General features: G+C 37.3%; 1 protein-coding gene across 1 annotated transcript in view; it reads left to right on the plus strand.

The window, feature by feature from the left end:
* The first annotated feature begins 2301 nt into the window (after positions 1 to 2301).
* LOC149573124 (uncharacterized) overlaps positions 2302 to 23047 on the plus strand; it is an 81450-nt gene continuing 60704 nt past the window's right edge. The window contains exons 1-2 of the mRNA XM_089814303.1: positions 2302 to 2885; positions 20577 to 20771. Coding sequence (XP_089670429.1) covers positions 2532 to 2885; positions 20577 to 20771 — 549 coding nt within the window. The 5' untranslated portion in view covers positions 2302 to 2531. The remainder of the gene's footprint in view (positions 2886 to 20576; positions 20772 to 23047) is intronic.

Consider the following 23047-nt stretch of genomic DNA (forward strand, 5'->3'; position numbering starts at 1 on the left):
GCTATTATTGTATGTTCCAAGTCCTTGTAAAACCCGGTAGAATCTATTTTGTATATCTTTTTTGTTTTTTCTACGGGGTTTCGGGTTCCATCATAACCTATTTTTATTATAATAAAAAAACCCTTATGCATAAGAACAATATAATACAAATACCATTTAATTACATATAAATTCAATAGTTTTAATATATTTGATCAATTAAATTGACACCAAGAGGGCTACACATAAAACATTGATTCAAAACTCAATGACCAAGCTATGTCAAAATATATAAAGGAAAGGAGCACTGCTCATAATATACATCCTCTTCCTCTCACTCCTACTTAGTGCAATTGGAGGGTGGGGATTAGAGTTCCAAACTTAGAGGTTTTCATGCCACCTAGACCATGCCTACCAATTCTTTTAGAAAGTTGGAATCCCTACAAACTCGGAGGCGCTAAGCTTCCTCCTCAACCTCCATTGACCAAATAAAAAAGCGATTCCACAAGCCAATGTAGTGGAAGGTGAGTTGTAACCATGTTATTATTGCAAAATGAAGTCCAAATTCATAGAACACCATGTCCAACTAGTACAACACATTGACCCTCCACTTTGCCTTAACCACTTTTTGCATTAAGATCTTCACAATGCTTTTATCTTCTAAGGCTTGGAATACCTAGACCATGAATAATGACACCACATTAATTTGTATGCAGTAACAATAGGTTGAGTTGAGGTAGGCTTCTTCAAGGATACCTTTAATAAAAAAACATTCCCGCTGATTCTTGCATGTCAAATATTATATTTAGTTGTTGTTGAATTATTGTCCTACAAAAGGTCATTTATCTCTCCAAATCATTGAGGTACATCATTGGATCTATCTTGAATGACGACTACAGATGGAGCTTCATGGCTAATAGATCCATCTATTGCCTTTTACCCTACCCATTTAATTCTCCTTTACCTTGGGCATACATTTGCTATCAATGAGCATCCTTTGCCACCATTGCAAGCTCCCCACTTTCAATATTTAGATCCCCAAAATCTATTGTTAGTGACATTAGCATTCAAAATCCATTGCCACCTTTAATGGCTTCTCCACCTTAACATTATCATCTTGGTAGGTGTGGGAGATTCTAAACTCTTCCAATTAGATTAAAATAGTTCAAATTTTAAGAGAGAAGCTCATTTAGCTTCCAATTCGACCCATTCGGCACCAAGTTACATTTATCACAATCAAGTCCCCCTCCAAGTGAAATTTCTAGAACCCAATCTATTACATCATAGAATCCCAAACTATGCTGCCACTAGTTTTGCCTCCTTGTTTGTTCGAGTTGGTGGGTTCTTGACTTCAATCACCAAAATCTTGCCATTGTGGTCTTTGAGCACACACCCAACCTTAGATGGCTCTAGGTTACACTTAGGAACCTTGTCGAAATTGATTCAATCCACCCATCATTAGGTTGAATCCATAGAACATTTGATTTTAAAGTGAAAAACATATCAACTTAAGATACTTCATAAATAAAATAACAATGATCAATAAAATATAATAATTATCTATAATTATGCCAATAGTGGCATGTTGTGATGTTTAAGTTGTTGAGTTGTTATCCTTGCCATCAAGGTTCAAATCTAATGGGGATGAGGTCCCCCGTTTGTGGCCTCACTGGTTCATAGCTCCAGGTCAAAGCGTTTACCCCTCTTTAAAAAAATAAAATAAAAAAAATCTATAATGATTATAATATATAATTATTAAAAAATGCTAGACATAATATATTAAAAACTATATAATAAAAAAATAAAAAATAAAAATCATAGACATCTAAAACATTTATATCTTTATATAATTTGTCCACTAAAGAAAGGACGAAAATATGTTCGGTTTTAAAACTATCCCTCTCAAAAAAAAGGGAAGAAAACAAAACTTTTATATTAAAGTGTGCTACCTCAGCATCCCATGAAATGAAACAGACTAAACGAACTAATCCAAATGATGCCCGTGAAAGCTAAAAAATTACTCATACACAAAAAGACTTGTGTGATAATTTTTTCCAAAACAAGATTGACTCAGCCAAAGTTAAAAAGTTGTTCAATTATTAAGGAGACAACAAAACATCCACTGTGAATTTTCTTTTAATCGGTCAACCAAAGCACTTCCAATGGAATTTGTTGGGAGACCTGGACGCCAGATGTTTTACCATTTACCCCACTCCAAGAAAACCCCCCACGATCGCATGCGACACAGAGAGCACCATTTGAGTAAGATTTTATGTAGAAATTCTTTGAATTTATAACCGTAATGAGAGCGAAAGATAAAAGAGATAACCCAATGAATAGATTATGCAACAGGCTTCCGACGATGCTTGCCTAAATACAATATTCTACTGTGTGGAAACCCCATTATAATGGCAGGGAGGGGCAAAAGCGAAGCCCTTTGATCGAGGTGCAGGAGCAGCCTTTGTTGTGCAGTGTGAAGAAAGATAAGCCTTTGTTGTGCAGCGTGAGGGAGGAGAAGTCTTTGTTGTGCAGTGGAAAATCCAGCTTGTTCAATGCCCCATCTACAAGAGAATGAGTTCCATGTGGATATCGAAGACATAGTAGAAAACCCTCTGCCTGGATGTGCAGTGCCAGGGTCCTTTGCCTTCTCCCACGATGACACGCTTATCTCTTATCTGTTCAGTCCGGATGCCACACTGCACCGAAAGCTCTACGTGATCGCTGCATCCACAGGCAGGGAGGAGCTGGTGGTGAGTCCCCCAGGAGGTGGTGTGGACGAGTCCAATCTCTCCTCTGCCGATAAGATGAGAAGGGAGCGCCTGCGGGAGCGCGGATTGGGCGTCACTCGCTATGATTGGGCAAACACTCACCACCCACACCGTCTCATGCTTCCTCTCCCTGCAGGGGTAATTTCGTTTTTTCTCCCTACTTCCAATGATCACTAATGTATCCTATAACGGTATCTTCCCATGCTATTATATTGCTGGACTATTGAAAGATGGCTTCTTGTGACACATTCAATATGAATCAATGAAGATTGAACTTCATTTGGGAAAAAATCTTGAAACTCTGCTTCGTTAATTTGTTTAATCTGATCCGAGAGACACCTTGTTGTGGAATGCCAGACTTACATCAAGGATATATATGGCCACATCTCAGAGGTTCATTTTATGGTAGAACAATTTAACCATTCAGGGAAATTCTTGATCAAAATTATTAGCAGATGAACTTCCCTGAAAGCGAATCAATATGAATTTAATTTATTTCTAGCTCTTTCTAATTCCGGTTTAGTAACGTGTAAAATTAAACACATCCATACGGGAGGTGTTGAAAACATCACGTGTTTTGGATCGCTTTACAGCTGCATGGTCTCATAAGTTGTTATTGGATTTATGGATCAGGTTAAAAACATTTAATGTCAGGTCATTTCCTATACATCATATTGTTGTCAAAATGCCCAGCTTCCAGCTTTGACACCATGCTATCAGATAATGAAATGATGTCCCGAATCTCTTACACCCATTTCAAATGCTTTCAGTCACTTTAATTTTTCCTCAGTCTTAGGAAGTTCCAAAATTTCCAGAGATCTGTGCCTCGCTTAGTTCTAGTATGGCTCGCATTTATGTACTGGCAGCATGTCTGAAGGAGCTTGAACACAGGTCACACTCAGCATATCTTACCCTTTTAAATAAGAATTTAACACACGCAAAGTTCTTTCTTTAGATTCTGTAGCTTTAAATATGCCGGGGTTAGATTAAGAAACCTACTACCTACTATTGGTGGAACAAACTTATTGAATGCCAAACAATAATATGAACGTCGTTGGAACAGCCTACCTAGTTAAAATTTTCTCAAAACTACGTAAAATATTCTATACATTCTGTAAATTATCAGAATCTATCTATTACCCCTCCTTATGACTAAATTAGTCATAATGCCAAGTTTCTACCGAAGAGCCAAAAAATACAAATCCTTCTATCACCTCTTGCTTGTCACTTTCAACAGCATTTGCCTGCCTCGATTTCCATTAGCGTGCTAGTTCACCTTTTTTGGGGGTATTTTCCCGTAATATTTTAGGGTTCATTACTATAAAAACCGCTCAATTTAGTTCTCTCCATACATTTCTGACTTTGCAGGAGTCATTGGATGAATTGCAGATGTTGTGCCTGCCTTTGTCCTTGATGTGTGCACTGAATGCATTCTTTGCAGTGGGCTTCTGCAATTAGGTACAAGGATTGAACAACAGAGTCATAGGGGATAGGAAATGTTGGTGTTTCAAAACTACCAAGCAACAAAACACTTGATATCAGGATTTTGAAGATAAAACTTGATCTAAGGGTTAACAGCCTCCTATATTCAACTAAGAAAACTTCAGATCTGGACTCAACTTCAACAGAATCATAGAGATTCTCTACTCTTTAGGTTCTGCAAAACCACGGTGGGTGTACTTGAGGAATATATGGACATATAATTGGTTTATGGTTCTTGATTTCAACATATGCTCATTAACATCATTTTCTATTTCACTTCTATCCCTTTTCAGCAGAAAATGGTCACAATCCTTCTATACATCACAAATAATCATTGACAGCAATAGCTAACAATGACATACAAGGGATTATAGCAAATAAGTGCTGACCAACAATTTAACTCTTCATACAACAAAGTAAAGATTGATTTGATTTATATTTATGCTTCATGCAACTTCATGATTTCTTCAACATGCAACTGAATAAATGATCAGTTCCCTATCCATTGGCATTCAGAGTCTTCCCAGCAAATTTGACCTAATTAATTGACTTACAATCAATTATATCAGCACTTAACCCTAAACCCCATTCTTATGAATATCCTTTTTGTGTAGCTAGAAATCCTATCAATTTACTGGAGCATTTACTTAATTCCTTGAATTTAAAGCAACAACAAATTGATATACAACCTATCCTAGCTGCATTAAATTGCATAAACCTTGTAATGCAATCTCAAGATAACCAATACACAACAATGGAGACAGAATTCAGAGTAAACATATATGGCAGAACTTTCCCTTTGTATTAATTTGTTTTGAAAACCACACAGTACTGATGTAAACTCATTATAACTCAAGACAAGACAACATGATCTTTCAATGTCAATGTATTCTCATATTTGCAGAGAAAAACACATCACAAAGTTAACATTAAGACTTATTGGACCGAATGCAAGACTAGCATAAACTTAAAATTACAAGAGTTTCAGACCCTTTCTCTATCCTTGGGATCTCATTTATATAATATGAGATGCAACAAGCTTCAGGCCTAGAGAAGGACAACTGTCCTTAAGACAAAAGATTTCACAAATAAAGGTCACTACCATAATAAGACAAAAATGTGCTCTTTTACTTTCTTGCAACAGAATGTCTATATCATGAATCTTCTTGTTGGGGGACCATTTGTTGCTAAGAGACTTCATGCGATGATTGGCCTGAATGCAGTTGTTGTTGTTTTGACTGTGGGACCAGTTGATTTGCATATGAGGTGTCTGGTTCTAATATCTGGAAGTTTAATACAACTCGTTGATCTCCCTCCAAATCATCTTGAACTGACATGCCAACAATTACAGTTGGTTTTTTTGCTGCCAAATTATCAGTTTGACTAATTGCCTTTGTTTCGACAATGGGTTGATCTTCTTTTCTTTCTTTTGGTGCATCTATTATTTGTAACTTATTTGGGTCCACACCACTTTCATCGGTTTCTTCAGCTGTCAATTGATCTGATTGGGCAATATCTGCCATTCATTTGTTGAAAAGTGAGTTATCTGGCCAATTAAAACTCAATATCTCCCGTTACTTCTTTAAAACATCCTCTCCCAATTTTTTAATTTCATCAAACTCCTTTTTGAAAGAATCAAAGAATATCCGAACTTTAACAACTTCTTCAGTTGTTTTGGAAAACCATATGTGTCCTTTTTCATTTATGACTTTATTCAACCTAATGCACAATAACTCATCCATCTCCTTGGCCCATTCTTCATTATCTTTCAATCTATCTACAACCTTAAGTGCATGAGGGAAAAGCTCAAAACTTTCACTAAGATATTTTGAAAAATAACTAATAATCCTCCTTTGTAACATAATTCTGTCATTATCAAAATTAGATAAGCCATTTGTCATATCAAAAGTTTTCTCTACCTGTTCACAAGAGAGTCTGATAACTAAACAACATACAATTGTAATGTTACTATCCCTACTTTTCCACTTTTTCACAATTGGCTTCAAGATGGCTTTATTCTTTATCCCATTCTATATATTCATTAATTTTGACAATTGTTCATAGAATACATGATAGCTTATCCTATCTATCCGATACATAATGGAGTCTCTTAATTTATTTTCATATTGAACACCTAGCTCCATGTAACGACCATATTTTATTCCTTTCTTCTTCAAGTTCTTCAGCTGTATATGCTTGGAATCCCTGTGGGGTGCTTGGCATTTCTATTAGAGGAACTGTGTTGAAGGGTACAATTGGAGGACGAGGAGGATAAATGATCTTGGGTTTGCTAGATTGTTCTTTATACCCCACCATCTTAGTTTCAAGCTCAATCCTCTTCACTTCCTTGTTGTAAGCATCTAGAACCTGTTCATATTTTTCTTGCAATTCCAGTTTTTGTCTTTTCTCCTTCCTAGCAGTGGCTAATGCGAGGGTAGCTATTTTAACATTGAATTCTGCGGCCTCATCATTTGAAGTATCTTCTACCCTCTTAACAATCAAATTTCCAACTAATCCAATATCATTAGATTGAGAAAAACTGGCTTCAGATCCTCTTTTTAGAGACCTGATTACTAAAGTAGCATGATCTTTACTAAACTTAGCACTTGTAAGTCCTCTTTTCACCTTTTCCTCAACATTTATCTTCTTGGTGATAGTGTTAAAAACCATGGCATCTGCAATATCCCAATTTGGCAAAAATAGAACTCCAGATGATGTAATCATTCTTCTTCCTTCTTCCAGATGTTCGGTCTTCCTCTTATTACATCTTTCTTCAAAATTTTCAATATTACTTTTCCAAGTAAATTGGTAGAAAGCCCTTGATTTGACAAAATTGTCATCTGATAGAAATTCATGACTAGCTTGTTCTACTACTGGATCTAATTCCTTCCCTTTATAATCAACAACAATTAGTTCAAGGCTAGGCATGGGAGGTTCCTGGGGATTTCCTTCCTCCAATTCTGCAATAGTAATAAACAGTCCCCCTTGGGATCCTAATTGTTCAATTTGCTCTCTAGTAAGCTGTTCCACTTCTATATGCAAGGGAGATTGAGAAGGTGTGTAATCTTCTGCTTGTGACATTTGCTTCTCATCTATCTTCTGCTTCTTAGGCCTTGGCTCTTCAGGTTTTTCCTCCGATTGGAATCCTTTTATCAAAGTAGTACTTATTGACCCAACCACCTGCTTTCCTTTGTTAGCTGCATGTTCTCTGTTCGTGATTATGCTATAGCCAGAGTTCTTTTGGATCACCAATTGTCTTGATCCTACTGCGGGAGTAAAAGATAACTACTTCATTACCTCCCTTGCGTTGTCAGGATAAGTATTGATAAGAAGAGTCTTCTTTTCATTCATTGCATCCATAATCTCTAAGAAGGTGATCATCAATTTGTTTACTCTGTTTGCTGATGTCTTTGCATCTTTTAATGGACTATAAATCCTTCTCAAAACAATTAATGAATTCCAAAACCCTAGAATAGACTCTCCACTTTTCCTTCTTGACTTCTTGCTCTTGGAGAGAAAATTCATTCCTTATTACATCCCGAGGGAAATAGAATTGATGCTTGCGAGCACTAGTCCTGGCCCTTTGTCTGAATATTTCAAAAAATCCTTCATTATCATTAAATCTAGAATGGGACACTGCCATTTTGTATGGGTCTAAAATATTGTACAAAAATAACTAGCCACCCTTTGTGATTATAAATTGATGAGCTACTGTGCAAGATGAGAAAATAGAGCCTCTTGACCTACTAGTCAGTTCTGTTTCTTCTAAACCACCTATTTGCCACAACATCTCAGCTATCCCTACCTTAAGAGGTACCTAGTAGGGAAGCACATGTGGAGTTTCTTGGAATCCATATACTCTAAATACTGTTGACACTGGATATGGTATAATATCCGCCCAATTGTGGGAAACTTTCAAATTGTTGGGGCTGTCCAAAGGCTTAATGAAATCTAACAATGCCTTGGGTATCCTGGGATTATCTTTTAATAATGGACTCCTGAGTCTAGATGCAAAATATCAATCAAATCTTACAAAACTGGCCTCCTTTGCATCCCAAGTCATATTTGCACTCCATAATTGGACTGGCAGAGATTCTCCATCATGTTCTCTTGTTAACACCATTTCTTTCTAAAAAAATGTGACCCCGTTATACAGAAACATGTGCATTAATAAAGAGTAAAAACCAAAGGTCTTTGCAATTTTCCCTTTTGCAATTCTAGTCAAACCTACATGAATTTCTTCGGCTAGAAAAGATGCAAAATCAAAAATAATATCAACTCCAAAAGAAGAAATCTGCAACATCATATACATTGACTTTATTGGCATAAATTCTTGTTCATCTTCACCAAAAACCCTTACACAAAGTCATATATATATGTTTCCAATTGTGGCTAAATGTCCTCTTAGTGCTCCCTGCCTAATTTGATCCTTGCAGGACAAATATTCTTTTTCCAATCCCTGAAAATCAATAACATAATGATAATCTGTTGTAGGATCCATTCTAAAGACTCCTTGAATTTCTTCAGTAGTAATCTTCACCAAGCATTTTCCATTTATCCCCTTCACCATCCTAGCTATTGGATCATAATTTCGAGATACAATAGTGAGGAGGTCTGAACCCATGAAGACTCTGGGAACTACTAACTTGCCTAGGTCAAAATTCCAAATATTTCCATGGGGGGTAAATAACTTTCTCTTTGAAAACCATTTTTTGAATAATTGTAATCTCGATTTAGAAGTTATTGCATCTCGAATCCAGTTCCCTTTGCCAAATAAACCATCTACAACTCGCAGCTTAGGGTTTACGAGAACCAATTTCTTTATCTGGGCAGCCTCATTGGTAGGTTCACTTAATTGTTCTAAAAAATCATCATGAATATTTCTACTTGCATACTCAACCTTCCTAGAAAAACCCTTCTTTGGAGGCATAATGAACGACAATGAAGAAAATATCAGAATTCTTATTTATGTGCAGAGGGAGATACTTGACCTTTTTGCCTCTTCTCTGAACGCTGCAATAGAAAATTCACGGCTCAGCAAGGCGAAATAATAGGTTTTTGACAGAAACCAGGCTCCAAGATTTCAGAAAATCTACTTGCAGAATGAAATTCTCAACCTTCTTCACTACATTCCCCATATTAGTTCGCACGAGAAGCTTTTAATTCCCATAAATGGCTACGGAGAAGAAACAGAGTGGCATTCTCTTTTGAGTTTGAAAATAGGCTGCCAATTTATAAAAATTCGACAATTAGGAAATTAAACACAATTTGACTTAGTTTCAAACTCCCGACCTGTAGTCAACCCAATTAAAACTTGACATATGTACCTTTCTCCACCTCACTGGCAACTTGCGTATTACTCATATATGTAATCGGACACGTGTCGAGTTCTTGCTATGTCACTATAGAAAAAGGTCGAGCAGTTTCCCTTAGCGACATAACGACAACCTTTGATCTGTTGTGTATTTTGACGATCGAGGATAATACATCAAAACTCCTTTGAAAGTGGGCCACCATGCTACGTGTCACCTTGTCACTATGTTGCCAAGAGTAAAGACCTGGCAACTCTCATTGGCGATAGAGCGACATCTATTGATTAACCTTTAATCTGACAGTAGGAATAAAACAAACATATTACAACTGAGATGGACCCACCGAACACGTGTCGTCTTGTCACTATGTCGCCAAGAATAAAAACCATGCAACTTCCGTTGGCGACAAAGTGACGTCAGTTGATCTTGAAAAGATCTGATGGTTTTGACCAAATGCCTTTTCTGCATAAAGTTTATTTCCATGGCGAATGAAAATGTGATAGTTGGAAACCCTTTGATGACTCGAACCTGCGGCAACTTCCTGCGAGGGCTGGTCCCACCATATTCCACGTGTCTTCATGTCGCTGTGTCGCCAAGGATAAAGAACGAGCAAGTTTTTTTGGTGACAAAGCAAGGTTTGTTGATTTTGAATTTGTTCTACGACGATCTTGTTTTGAAAACCTTGCCATTTACTGGGTCCCGTGGACAGATGTCACCTTGTCGCTATGTCGCCAAGGATAAAAACCTTGCAACTTTTTAAGGCGACGAAGCGACAACCCTTGATCTGTTGAAAGATCAAGGGCTATCGTGACTTGGTTAATTTTTACACATAAAATGTAACCTTAGTAAGGTCAAAGGTTTATAATGAAAGCTTGGGTTACGATTTCAAAATAGGACCTAGGGTAAAGTAAAGGTAACGCAGATAAATTTGAAAGGTAAGTGGGAAAAGATAAAAAGGATTTTTAAAAGATTGTTTAGGAATTTCCCACGCATTTCTTTAAAATGCATACCACGTAAACCTAGCTTAGGGACCTTAAGGCAAAACCAAAATATTGGAACAATGACACCAAATTAGGGGTTTTCTAGGGCCAACAATGACTCAAAAACATATAAGCCTAATTTCTAAAGGCAAACTAGATTTTCACTAAAATATTTCAGAATTTTTAATACGTGAAAAACTAGGCCAACAGGAAACTTGGTAAATCCAAAGCTACAATATCTTTATCTTCAGGCTTCTTGGTATTAGACAATTGGTCTCTATGATCCTTTAGTCAAGTCAGAAATGATATCAGTCTGTGATTTATTAAATGCTGAAGGATAAGCTACACAAACTAAAATAAGATCATACCATGATCAATTTGAGACAATTTGTGAAGTAGGCAAACCATTTGGCAGAAAAAATAACAAGTTTATTAATGAAGGAGGCACTCTATGAGTTGCAAATCTAGCATGCTTGGCCTTCTGAGCTGGGCATGTTCATTTTGAGCAATCAACATGTCAAACGAAAGTAGTTACATTTTAAATCTCATTGCAAGGAATAGAAAAATTCATTTGCGTGTTCAATTGGAGCAGACAATGAATGTGTGTAAAGGAAAGAGCTGCATTGTATATTCCTCACAAGAAATATAGCGTCACTCATTGAAGGAATCGCATTCCAATTTTAACACTCATTGCAATGAATATTGTAGTTCCTTTGTGTGTTTTATGTAGTAGGCAACACATGCGAAATGGAAAGAGTCACATTCAAGCATTACTGTTAAGGAATACGGTGCACCGGATAAAAGAATTATCTTCCTCGAGTCCTTGCAAGGATTGTGGTGATACCTTAAAAAGGAGTTACATACACCAATTAATATTTTAACTAATGACAAATGAAGTGTAGGATAATACAAATTAATGAAAAATTAACCACCTCACTAAGCTCAAAACCTCCTCAAATGTAGGAAATATTTATGCATACAAAGGTTGAGTGCAAACAAATAAAAATAAATATCTATCCTATGGCTGTAGAAATTAATAACTAAGACTCTAAAAACCACGGAAAGGTTAATTTAACACGTCACAACTTCTGAGAATTGATCCTCCTTCCTTTAACTTACATTGAAAAAAACGTTTGTCTAGATAAAACGCCTAAACTTCTAACATTTGTTACTTGTTTCTAGGTTTTTCCTAGATAGTTGATGCACTTGTGACATTTCAGTCCTCTAGCACTAACCCATTTTAGTAAACAACTCTTAAAACATTAAGATTCTCTATGCCTTTTGTGAGAGTCCTTAAGGTCATCAACTGTTCTTGTCTCCATTTTCAATACAATTTGATCAAGATTCAGAGACAACTAGTGATAATTTTTTTAATGCCCCTTTCTAGAACATTTGTTATTTTTGCTCTAAAACAATAAATCCAACTTAGAATGATAGTTGCATTACATTTATATTTATTAGAATAATCAACTTTACAATTCAATGACTAATTCTGAAAACAGAACTTATCTTCATTTTCTGTTGTATTTCTCCTTCAAACTGTGATGTTTTCCTCTTGCATGTCTACTTTGGAAGTGCCTTTAGATTTTCCCGAATCAGGGAATTTTGTCCCTTAGTAATTGAAAGATTAAGAATCTTCATCCTTAACTTGCGAAGAGAATTTAAGGGTTTTCATCCTTTAAATGCTTGATTTTTGAGGGTTTGCGTCCTCTATTTTTTGAATCATGTTCTACATTCCACGAGGAGTGAGAATCAGAAATAGAATATATTCTCCACAATGATCTTTTTCCCCTTATCTCTTATACATAGGACCTTCCATCAACACTCATAACTCTACCAATGCCCTTGGAAATAAACTTCTAATTATAGTTTTATTAGTTGTTTCTTTGGTGTTTACAATTTAACTTAATCTTTTTTTGCAGCTTCTTTTTATATGTGGACTGCCTATGCGATTTTCTGCACATCTGCCATTATTTTAAAGTTTTTCATTTTGCTAGGCCGTTTTTGTTTGAAATCCTAATTTTCTATACCAGATCATTTTTTTTTATTGATACTAGGTGGGTTTTTCGAGAGCTCAATTGGTTTGTCATCCTTTTTTTCTGGGTGCCTTGATTTCCAAGCCAGCGGATCCAAAATTCAACATCATATTTTCCTTGAAGTACGTGCCTCGACAAATTTTCAGGCTTTTTCACTCAAAAAATGTGCTATGGCATCTCTGACTAATATTTTGCTTGAGGAAATTAGAAGAAAAAACAATTGCAATTATGGCACAAGGAAATCGCAGATGCTAACCATCTTCGAATATCATAGTAGTGATCAGGTGGTTCTGGGTATTACAACTTGACCTATTCAAGCTGGTCTCGAGCATAATCATGAGGTAGTGATGCTTCTCAAATTATTCATAGCTGATGATCAGCTCCCTTAGATTCCATCCGACAAGATAGTTTCCGAGATATGGGAGCATCTCAAGACGCTTCATGAAACTTCAGACAAAAGCGGAGCCTTCTTTCTGAAGAACACTTTGTTTTCTATTGTCATGGATTTGCGGAAATTGCTCCAAGAACACTTGAATAGGACTTAGGAAATTTGTGATCAGTTGCTTGGCATTGGACGCAAGATGGAGGAAGAGGACATTGTGGTCACGACCTTTAGGAGTTTACCCAAGTTCTACGAGCATTTTATCGAGACTCTCGACATCACTTCTACTAGTGTTGATCTGAAGTTCACAAATCTCTGCACACTTCTGCTTCAGCAAGATCAGTGGAAGCAACAATTCAATAGCAGTTCCAGCTACACCTCCATAGCGAGCCTTTGCTTCTAAATCCTTTGAGAAGGATAAAGGCAAGTCTCATTCACATCAGTCTTCTCAGTAGAAGTCCTCTGCTTCAGCTTTAGAAGGCTCTAGGAAAAAGAAAATTCAATGCAAGTATTGCCACAAGTATGGTCACATGAAGGTTGAATGTCGAAAATGCTTAGCTGCCCAATCTAAGCAATCTGGTTCGCAACCCAAAGCAAACAGTGCAGAGCACATTGGGCAGACATAATTTCCCTTTTACGCCTTCATGGCTAAAAGACCTACAAATCACGTGAAGCCGTCTACTTGGTACATTGATTCAGGTGCCTCTCGTCATTTCCCCCACCTCGCGAAGATTGGTGACTACCAACTTTATTTAGATTTCGTTATTTTTGGTGGAGGGGAAAAGTACACTGTTGTTGGCAAAGGTGACATTCAGATTTAGTTTGCTGGGAGGAATCTCTTTTTCCTCGATGTATGCTAGGTTCCAGGGATGGAACTAAATCTACTCTCAGTCAGTCAGTTGTTGTGACATTCTCTATAGTTGGATGTCACATTCAGTTCACATCAGTGCACTATCACTGATAGGGCGACTCGGTCTATTGTTGCAATGGGTCTTAAGGATCATGGCCTTTTTCGACTTACTAATTCTGGTGATTCTTGGGACTTAGCTATGGCTGCTCAACAATCTTCTGTCATTACACTTTGACATCAATGGTATGGGCACCTAAATGTGCACTATCTCTCTCATTGTGCTTGGGAAGAACTTGTCCTCAGATTGCCAAAGATTCAAACTCAACAACTTGAAGTTTGTGATGCATGCCAGGCTAGGAAGGAACATTGTACACCTTTCACCAGTCGCGATTCATGGCGAGCTTCTCAGGTACTTCATGTCAATATCTGTGGCTCTATGGCCACTCCTTCTGTTCTTGGGTCTAGGTATTTTCTGTTGTTTGTTGATGATTTTAGTAGAAAAATGTGGGTATATTTTCTTAAAAAGAAATCAGAAGCACTTACTGTATTTCATAAGTTTAAACCTTTAGTTGAAAAAGAGTGGGAAATCTATTATTGCTCTTAGGCCAGACAATGGGGGAAATTTTGTCCTAATGAATTCTTTAGCTTCTGTGATACTCATGTCATCAAGCATCAGTTAACCACACCCCACACATCATAGTAGAAAAATGTAGCTGAACGTCGGAACAAGACAATCACTGAGATGGCTCTATCCATGCTTGAGCACAAACATGTTCCGAAGAAGTTTTCGGCATAAGCAGTTTATTTTTTGAACCGATCACCCACAGTGGTGGTCAAAGGTAAGACCCCAAAAGAGGCCTGGTCAGATCGCAAGCTCAGAATTAGTCACTTGAATGTTTTTGGCTCTCTTGCTTTTGTTTGTATCCCTGATGTGTCACACACCAAGTTGGATGCCAAGAGTCAGAAACTCATGTTTGCTGGATATAGTAATCTTCACAAGCCTACTGCTTCATCGACACTGAGACATCTCGTTTCCTGTACAGTAGTGATGTAGTCTTTGATGAACAACGAGGACCATTCATGGCCGTTTCTCCTGTTCCTGATCCAGTAGACCAACTTATGAAGGCTCATGATTTGGGAGTTCAACTTCTATTAGGTCCACCTGATGGGAGGGTTTCAACATCTCTTGCAACTCCAATTATACCAATGATTCCTGTATAGAGACCTCTGGCTTCTCCTGCAAGATCACCTAGATATGTAGATGCTTCACCTGAATTTGATCCCGAATCTTCTAATGAGGAACTTGATCATAAAGCATCTCTTGATACAAATGTTGGTCATTCTCCTTTCCGGCCTAAGGGGTGGGCTAAGGCACTTGTTGATATTCGAGCTGATGAGCTCATTGATGGGAGAACTGCTCGGAAAAAGAGAAAACCTATAGAGTCAGTTAACTCTGCTCTCATGGCCAACTTTAACAGTGCGTTTGAACCTCAAACATATTCTGAGGCTAAAAGAATTCCAAAGTGGGAACAAGCCATGAAATTTGAACACCAGAGCCTGCTAAAGAATACCACTTGACTCCTTTTTGATCTTTAGGGAAGAAATCCATTGGCTGCAAATTGGTTTACAAAATCAAATACAAGTCTGCTGGTACTTTGGATAAGTACAAAGCTCATTTAGTTGCAAAGCGCTTTTCTTGGTGTCAGGGCATTGATTACGAGGAGACCTTTGCTCCTATTGCAAAGATGAGCACAATCAGATTAGTCCTAGCCATGGTAACACAGTTTGGTTGGAAGGTCCATCAAATGGACGTCAAGAGTGCTTTCCTGAATGGTGACCTACAAGAAGAGGTCTACATGACATGTCGTCCTGGTTTCAAGGTTGCTGGTAATGAACACCAAGTTCTTAGACTAGTAAAAATCTCTTTATGGTTTGAAGCAGGCCCCTACGACATGGTACATGAAAATTGATAAGTACCTAAGCGATCAAGGCTTAAAGAGGAGTTCTCCAGACTCAAATTTGTACATCAACACCACTGACAATAACATCATCCTTCCGATAATTTATGTGGATGATTTGATCAATACTGGAAGTTCGACATATCAAACAGGGTTTATGCTAGTCTTTTGATATGACTGATCTTGGGCTCATCCATTATTGCCTAGGTGTTGAGGTTTGGCAGTAGTCTACTGGTATATTCATTTCTTAGTCCAAATATGCCAGGGCTTTATTAGACAAATTTTGTATGCAGGACTGCAAGTCTGCATCTACACCCATTGAAAAAGTTCTAAAGTTGTTAGCGAATTTTGATTCTCCTCTAGGTAATGATACTACATACAGGCAACTAGTAGGCAACCTCATCTACTTCTCTGCTACTCGAGCCGATATTAACTTCATAGTCAGCTACATCTCATGTTTTATGACAACTTCTACTGCTGATCATTGGATGGGAGCAAAGCATGTGCTTTGTTATGTGAAGGGTACTATTGATTATGGACTTCTTTACTCTCGGAGTTCTAATCCTAAACTTAGTGGGTTCATAGATTTAGACTAGGCAGGTTTTGTTGATGATAAAAAGTCAACTTATGGATATGTGTTCAGTTTAGGTTCCGGTGCTGTCACATGGACCAGTAAGAAGCAATAGGTAGTTTCTCTCTCCTCTACAAAGGTTGAATATAGGGGATAGTTAAGGCAGGTTGTGAAGTTGTTTGGCTTCATCGGATGTGTGGGGATATGTGGATGTCACAAGTAGGCTCGACAACTTTGTTTGTTGATAACCAAGGTGTTATCAAGTTAGCTTGAAATCCAATCTTCGATGAACAGACCAAGCATGTGGACATTTACAGCCAATACATATAGTCGCTGGTTGAAGATGGTACAATTGACTCGTAGTGGATTCCTACAGCAGATCAGACTATAGACATTCTCACCATGCCTCTTGGTCCAGATAAGTTTGTCCAATTTAGAGGACAACTTGGTGTTGTGGATAGATTAACCAGTAAGTGTATTATGATAATAGATAGTTTCTATTATCACTATTTATTATTTAATGGTTATCTATTGTAATCTCTTGTAAATTTTAGAATGTTTCTAATATTTAGTTTCCTGTATCTAGAATAGAATGTTTCTATTCTTTACGATTGTTTTTTAAGGAAACATTGTTCATTCTTTTGTATATATTGATCTCTTGATCATTGTTATTATCAAGCAAATATTTACCAATTACTTTGTAATAAAAGCAATTTGTACTGAATTGGGAAGAAAAAAAACTCTCAAAAGGGTACTCCAATCACAAGGTCGTAGCCTCAGAAAAACTCGGGAAATACCCACAATTTGAGGTACGATATTTGTCTATCAACTTGGTACATAGAACTCCAGAAGCCATGCGATAATATGGAAAGAAGCCATGTGATAGTTGTACGATAGAACTCAAGTGCATATGATGGCCTTTTGCATCACACGACAAAACTCTGATACAACTCTCCGTTGCATGCCATGAAACATGACCTACATTTTTCATCATACAACTTGCTGCCTTCCTAGGGTGCGACTAAATATCCAACATGCACCCAAGGAACTAATCTAAACAAAAGCATAAAACAAACCTCCATACCAAGGAGTACCGGATACACATATATCAAGGAATATATACTCAATAGCATCAAATATAAATCAAAGCAATAAAAAGAATATATTTAACATACTATTCAACTAAATAACAACATAATATATCATATGCATCAAGAAAAGCATAAATCTCAAGTATAACATACATCAAGAATGTCTGAGTAGAACAAGAGGACAAGAGGAGAGAAAAGGTCAAGGCAGGGTCCTGCAACTAGAATAAGACCGTCATATTCTCCGATACCAGCAGTGGTATAGGTAGCAACGCCTCCTAACCACGTGGAACCCTTAGGCCCACCCTGTTGTGCTCATGGAGATAGCAACCCAACTATAGTCACGTAAGAGAAAGCATACAAGGCTTACACACACTCCAATCAGTGCATGAAAACAACTCAATGATCATGAAGACAATGCAATACATTAGGTTACTAGCCAGACATGCTATAGGCTAACTATGTAGGGACTCTAGTGGAGTGTGGTCACTTGGCATCGACAAGCCTAAGCCGTATGTGGTGCGGTACTGAACTCCAACTAGGGGCCATCACACTTGGTGCGGGACTCAACTCTAAGAGGAGGCCATCACATTGTGTCCTCGAACCAACTTCCGTAGAAGTCTGGCAATTGTACAGGCACCACACCCTTGTATCGGCTCCCTCAGGACGCTTGGTAACCATATAGGTGTACTCTTATATTATCATTAAATTTTATTATCCCATTTATTAATTTGGGTTATCACTTATTTAAACCTATTCGCATTACCTTGTCGGCCACTTTCGAGCTGGAGTATATGAGAGAAGCCACTCCACACGTCTACCCTACATAACTTTGCTCATCACATGATGAGTGCTCGTAGGCAACGCAAGTCCCCAGCCTAACCTTCAAATGTACAAACACTCAACTAACCTAAATTTGGGAGTTCGGGTCTCACAAGATCTCGTCGTACGCACCCACACGTGCACGCACTCGTGTGTGGGCACAACCATCTTCACTAATGTAATCAATAAAATCAATGCAAGGGTTGGATATGAGAAATGCAACAAATTATGCAAGCATACTTGGAAAACTCTCACTTGGCAAAAACTCGCCAAGCCCCCCAAAAAAAATCGGTGGAATGTCAATGGTGGGAAGCAAAATAGAAAATAGTTTGTGTCGAGCTAGAAGTAAATACATCATTATGATGATATCTTTCTCTTCTTAGCTCTACTAGTATATTGTAATTATCTCTATTTTATGTAATATACATAGGCTTTTTGCAATCACACATAAGTCTCCATATACCTAAGAAAGTGTCCAAAATGACATAAGAGGTTGAAAATAGTTAATTTCATGGCTTGTGTAACGACAATTGTTTTTATTATTAAGGGATACCTTTTTCTATCATTTATAATGCTAAAATCATAGAAATACCCTTCTTGATGTGGGAACAAGGAAGGGTAGGAGTGCTCACATAGTATTGGGAAAATACACCTTTTTAGGCACCCACTTGGGAAAATTGGAAAGAAATCTCTTTAGGTGGCTTACTGGGAAGTTGAAAGGTCATCTATTGGCTGTGTGTTGCTTTTGTTGATAGCCCTATGTTGTTCATCAAGAGCGGGAGTGGAATTTTCAAAAGACACAAGGATTCTATAAAAGGGAGACTTGGGCTAGAGATTAGTCATTCGGAGTTGAGTTCTTCTCTTCATTTATGAAGAGTAGTAAGGGATGTAGAAGAATAGCTTGTAGCTCTTTCTTGCAAAGTTGTAAAGCCTAAGTGGCTAATCTTCTATAATTGAAGAATTGTTAATTTCATTCTATTGAAATAGAAGAGCATGTGTGCATTTTCATTTCATTGAGAAAAAGAAGGCAAGTTATTTCTTGCAATGTTTTTGATTTATTCTCTTGGTTCTTGTCTATGAATGTTGATTGGAGTAACCCTCTTATGGCATAAGACAGCACATGTTTTGAGTATGTTAGGAGATTCCCCCACATCAAGTAATGTTTGGAGCATTTCTTACCTTGTAGGGCCAACAACATTTTGATTAATTATATGTGTCTTTTATACTTAAAGCTAGGATGTAGTAGGTTCTACTGGCAGTATGGTTTGTCCTTAATGTTGCCAGTTCCAGTTATCTGAATGCTGAATGAACTGTTGATACTATTGCAAAATGAACGCCCGATCAAGTCTTGAACAATTGTGAAGCTATGGATCAGCTCAAATCATGAGCAAACATATAATATTGTGCAATCTAGAAAGCATTCAATTGAACATAAACTAAATAATCACCGGACAAATAATAATCACCAGACAAATATGCTATTGAGTATCTATCATCTTTTATGGGTAGTTTTCTTTTCTTCTGCTTGATGTTTTTAATAAATCCTTTATGGTATCAGAATCACGTTGGATTACAGATTGAATTAGAACAAGGACCTCAAAGTATCTGGGTGTACTATTGGAAGTGGTAAGTAATTCTTGTAGAGAGAATTTGAAAGTAGTATTATTATATGGGATGCCCAAATTTGTCCTTTTGGACTTACGTTTGTACCAAACACTTGGCTCTGTTAATCGAGCAAGCCTGGTCAAGATCATCCTTATCATGGGGAACACAATTTTTTTTATAATAGAGATGAAACACTCAAGTCGTAAGTGATAAAGCCAATTAGATTTCTAGTTACAGTTTGTTGATCTCCCTGTCTTTTGCCTTTCCTCTATTTTAACACCTCTTTTTTCGTAGCTTCCATTATTAATTGAGCTGCAATGGGCATTTCAAATTCCCTGTTGGCCTATATAATGTAGTAACAATGCTTTATATTCTAACTGGAAAGCTCACAGCTCTTAATTTCATTATTTACATCTGAAGATATTTTTCACTGTGAATGGAGACACTATATCTAGTGGTGACACTAATTTTGTTTTATAGTGTTGTCAACTGGTTAAAATGACATGGGGGTTTATAATGAAAACCTATTTTACTTGAGCACAAATGCCTTATTTCCATTTTCTCCAGTTGTAAGATATATATATATGTTTTAACAGCATTGATGATCTACGTGTACCTTTTTAATTACTTTGCTAATTTTTTTTTACAGCAACCCACTCTTTGTGCTATCCCTTCACATCTTTGCAAATTATTTTGTAGTATTGTTTCAAGTTGTGGTTTCACATGTAATATTGTATGGACAGATCTATGTTCAAGATCTTCCTGGTATGGAGCTACTCTTGAGATTGGAGAGCACACCATCTTCTCCACTTCTTGATCCTCAATTGTCACCTGATGGAAGCATGATAGCCTATGTACAAGATGATGAGATCTATGTTTTATCTATCGCTGGTGGAGAGCCAAAGCAAATAACTTTTGGAGCCCGAGGAAAAGGGAAGGTGAGAGAGAATTTACCACTTACAATATGATTTGAAAAAAGTACTATTTGCTTACAACATGATTCGACAAAATATTATTTGCTGCCTGTTTTTATGTAGAAACATTGAGTAAACCTGGAAAACTTAAAGGAATACAAAATATTTTATATCAAAGAATAACTGGCAAATCATTAAACTTTATAGAATGACAAATATATTAGATAAGCAAAAGCTTCTGTACATTCATATAAATGTCTTGTAATGCTTGTCTATTTTAGTATAATATATAATTCTACGAACTTAGCATAAAACATTGGCTAATCTTTCAGCATATTTTTTTTTCTTTCTCCAGTTAGTGATCAATTTACCTAGACAATTTAAAAAAAGAATCGATGGACAAAAAGTAGCCTATATCAGCCGATGGGGGTTTCATACATCAGTATGAAGAACTCATTCATTTCTATTTGTTGAAATATTTTTTTGATATTTTTGGAAGTACCATACTTTGATGATACTGCAAGGTAACATTTAAGTGATGGGTATATGTTGCTATCCTTAAACACACTTTTTAATATATATCATATTAAAATGATAATCCTCTCTCACAAATCAAGAGTGCAATATGCTGATCATACAAACTATCCTCCCTAGCTAAGAGGGAGTGTCAATGTTGTAGCTTCAGTCATATTAGTTTGATCAAACTGTGATGTTTGTTAAACATTATCATTGATTAATAATCATCACACACAGACACACACACACACACAGACACACACACACACACACACACACACACACACACACAAGGTAACGTTTAAGTGATGGGTATATGTTGCTATCCTTAAACACACTTTTTAATATATATCATATTAAAATGATAATCCTCTCTCACAAATCAAGAGTGCAATATGCTGATCATACAAACTATCCTCCCTAGCTAAGAGGGAGTGTCAATGTTGTAGCTTCAGTCATATTAGTTTGATCAAACTGTCATGTTTGTTAAACATTATCACTGATTAATAATCATCAGATCATTCACACACACACACAGACACAGACACACACACACACACACAGATAGACAGACACAGACACACACACACACACACACACACACACAAACACACACACAAACACAATAGGCCATTACTATCTAATGGTTATTAATCAATGATAATTATTGATCATAACTATATCGACCTGATTGAATCAACGATCATAGTTCATATGTGTCGTCGGTAAATACTGTGTAGCCAACAGGGTATGTGTTAGGATGTATGTCGTCGGTATTGGGAAGGTTGTTGTCGGTATCGGGAAGGTTCTTATTATGTAGCCAACATATTGTATGTAGCCGACGGACACCTTCAGGAAGGTTCCTTGAGATGTATATATACCCCCTTTGGGATCATTGGAATCATCATAAGCATAATGTAATATTTTGGCGTATGCGAATAATATAAGAAGTTTTGCTATTCTGATCCATTGTATGCATTGATTTCTTTACCCAGTACGGTAAACATTTCACACCGTTGCCCCATGAACCTGGAAGGAGGGAGGAATGAAGATTAATGCCAAATCAGCTTAACAAGGATCAAGATAAGATAAAGGGAAAAGATGGAATACGTATTGCGTAGGAAAATTTAATCTTGGCACAATAGGCTAAACGCAGAAGGAGGTTTCAGAAGATTGCCGACGGACATAGAAGCGCGGAGGAATTGTTGGAGGAGACTCGACAGCGGGTGGAGTTGGTGGAAGAAGCAAGGGAGGAGTTTTTGAATTTGTATTCCCCGAGGGAAGAGAATCCAGACAGAATAGAATCGACTCGCACGAGTTGGAGTACCGAGGGAGCAAGAGCGTGGAGTGAACTCTTCATTTGTGATACACTTCCATAACGGACAGATTCGCTTAACGGAGACCTTTCTTCACCAAAAAGCATTGGTATCGGGATACAGTGTTGGTGTAGGAGTGCAAACCGTTAGCATTGGGATACCAAGCATCGATGTCGGGATACAAAGTGTTCATGCCGGAATGGCAGGACCGAAGGAGAAGTTGCTTAAATTTGATGGTGATGGAGCAGCCGATCCGATTTGACATTGTAAAACATGCGAAATGAACCTTTGGCACCGTTGCCCCATGCACCTGGAAGGAGGGAGGAATGAAGATTAATGCCAAATCAACTTAACAAGGATCGAAATAAGATAAAGGGAAAAGATGGAATACGTACTACGCAGGAAAATTTAATCTTGGCACAATAGGCCGAATGCAAAAGGAGGTTTCAGAAGATTGCCGATGGACAC

This window comes from Cupressus sempervirens, chromosome 2, assembly GCF_028749045.1.
Source record: "Cupressus sempervirens isolate cs-2001-9-10 chromosome 2, ASM2874904v1, whole genome shotgun sequence".
Taxonomy (NCBI): Eukaryota; Viridiplantae; Streptophyta; class Pinopsida; order Cupressales; family Cupressaceae; genus Cupressus; species Cupressus sempervirens.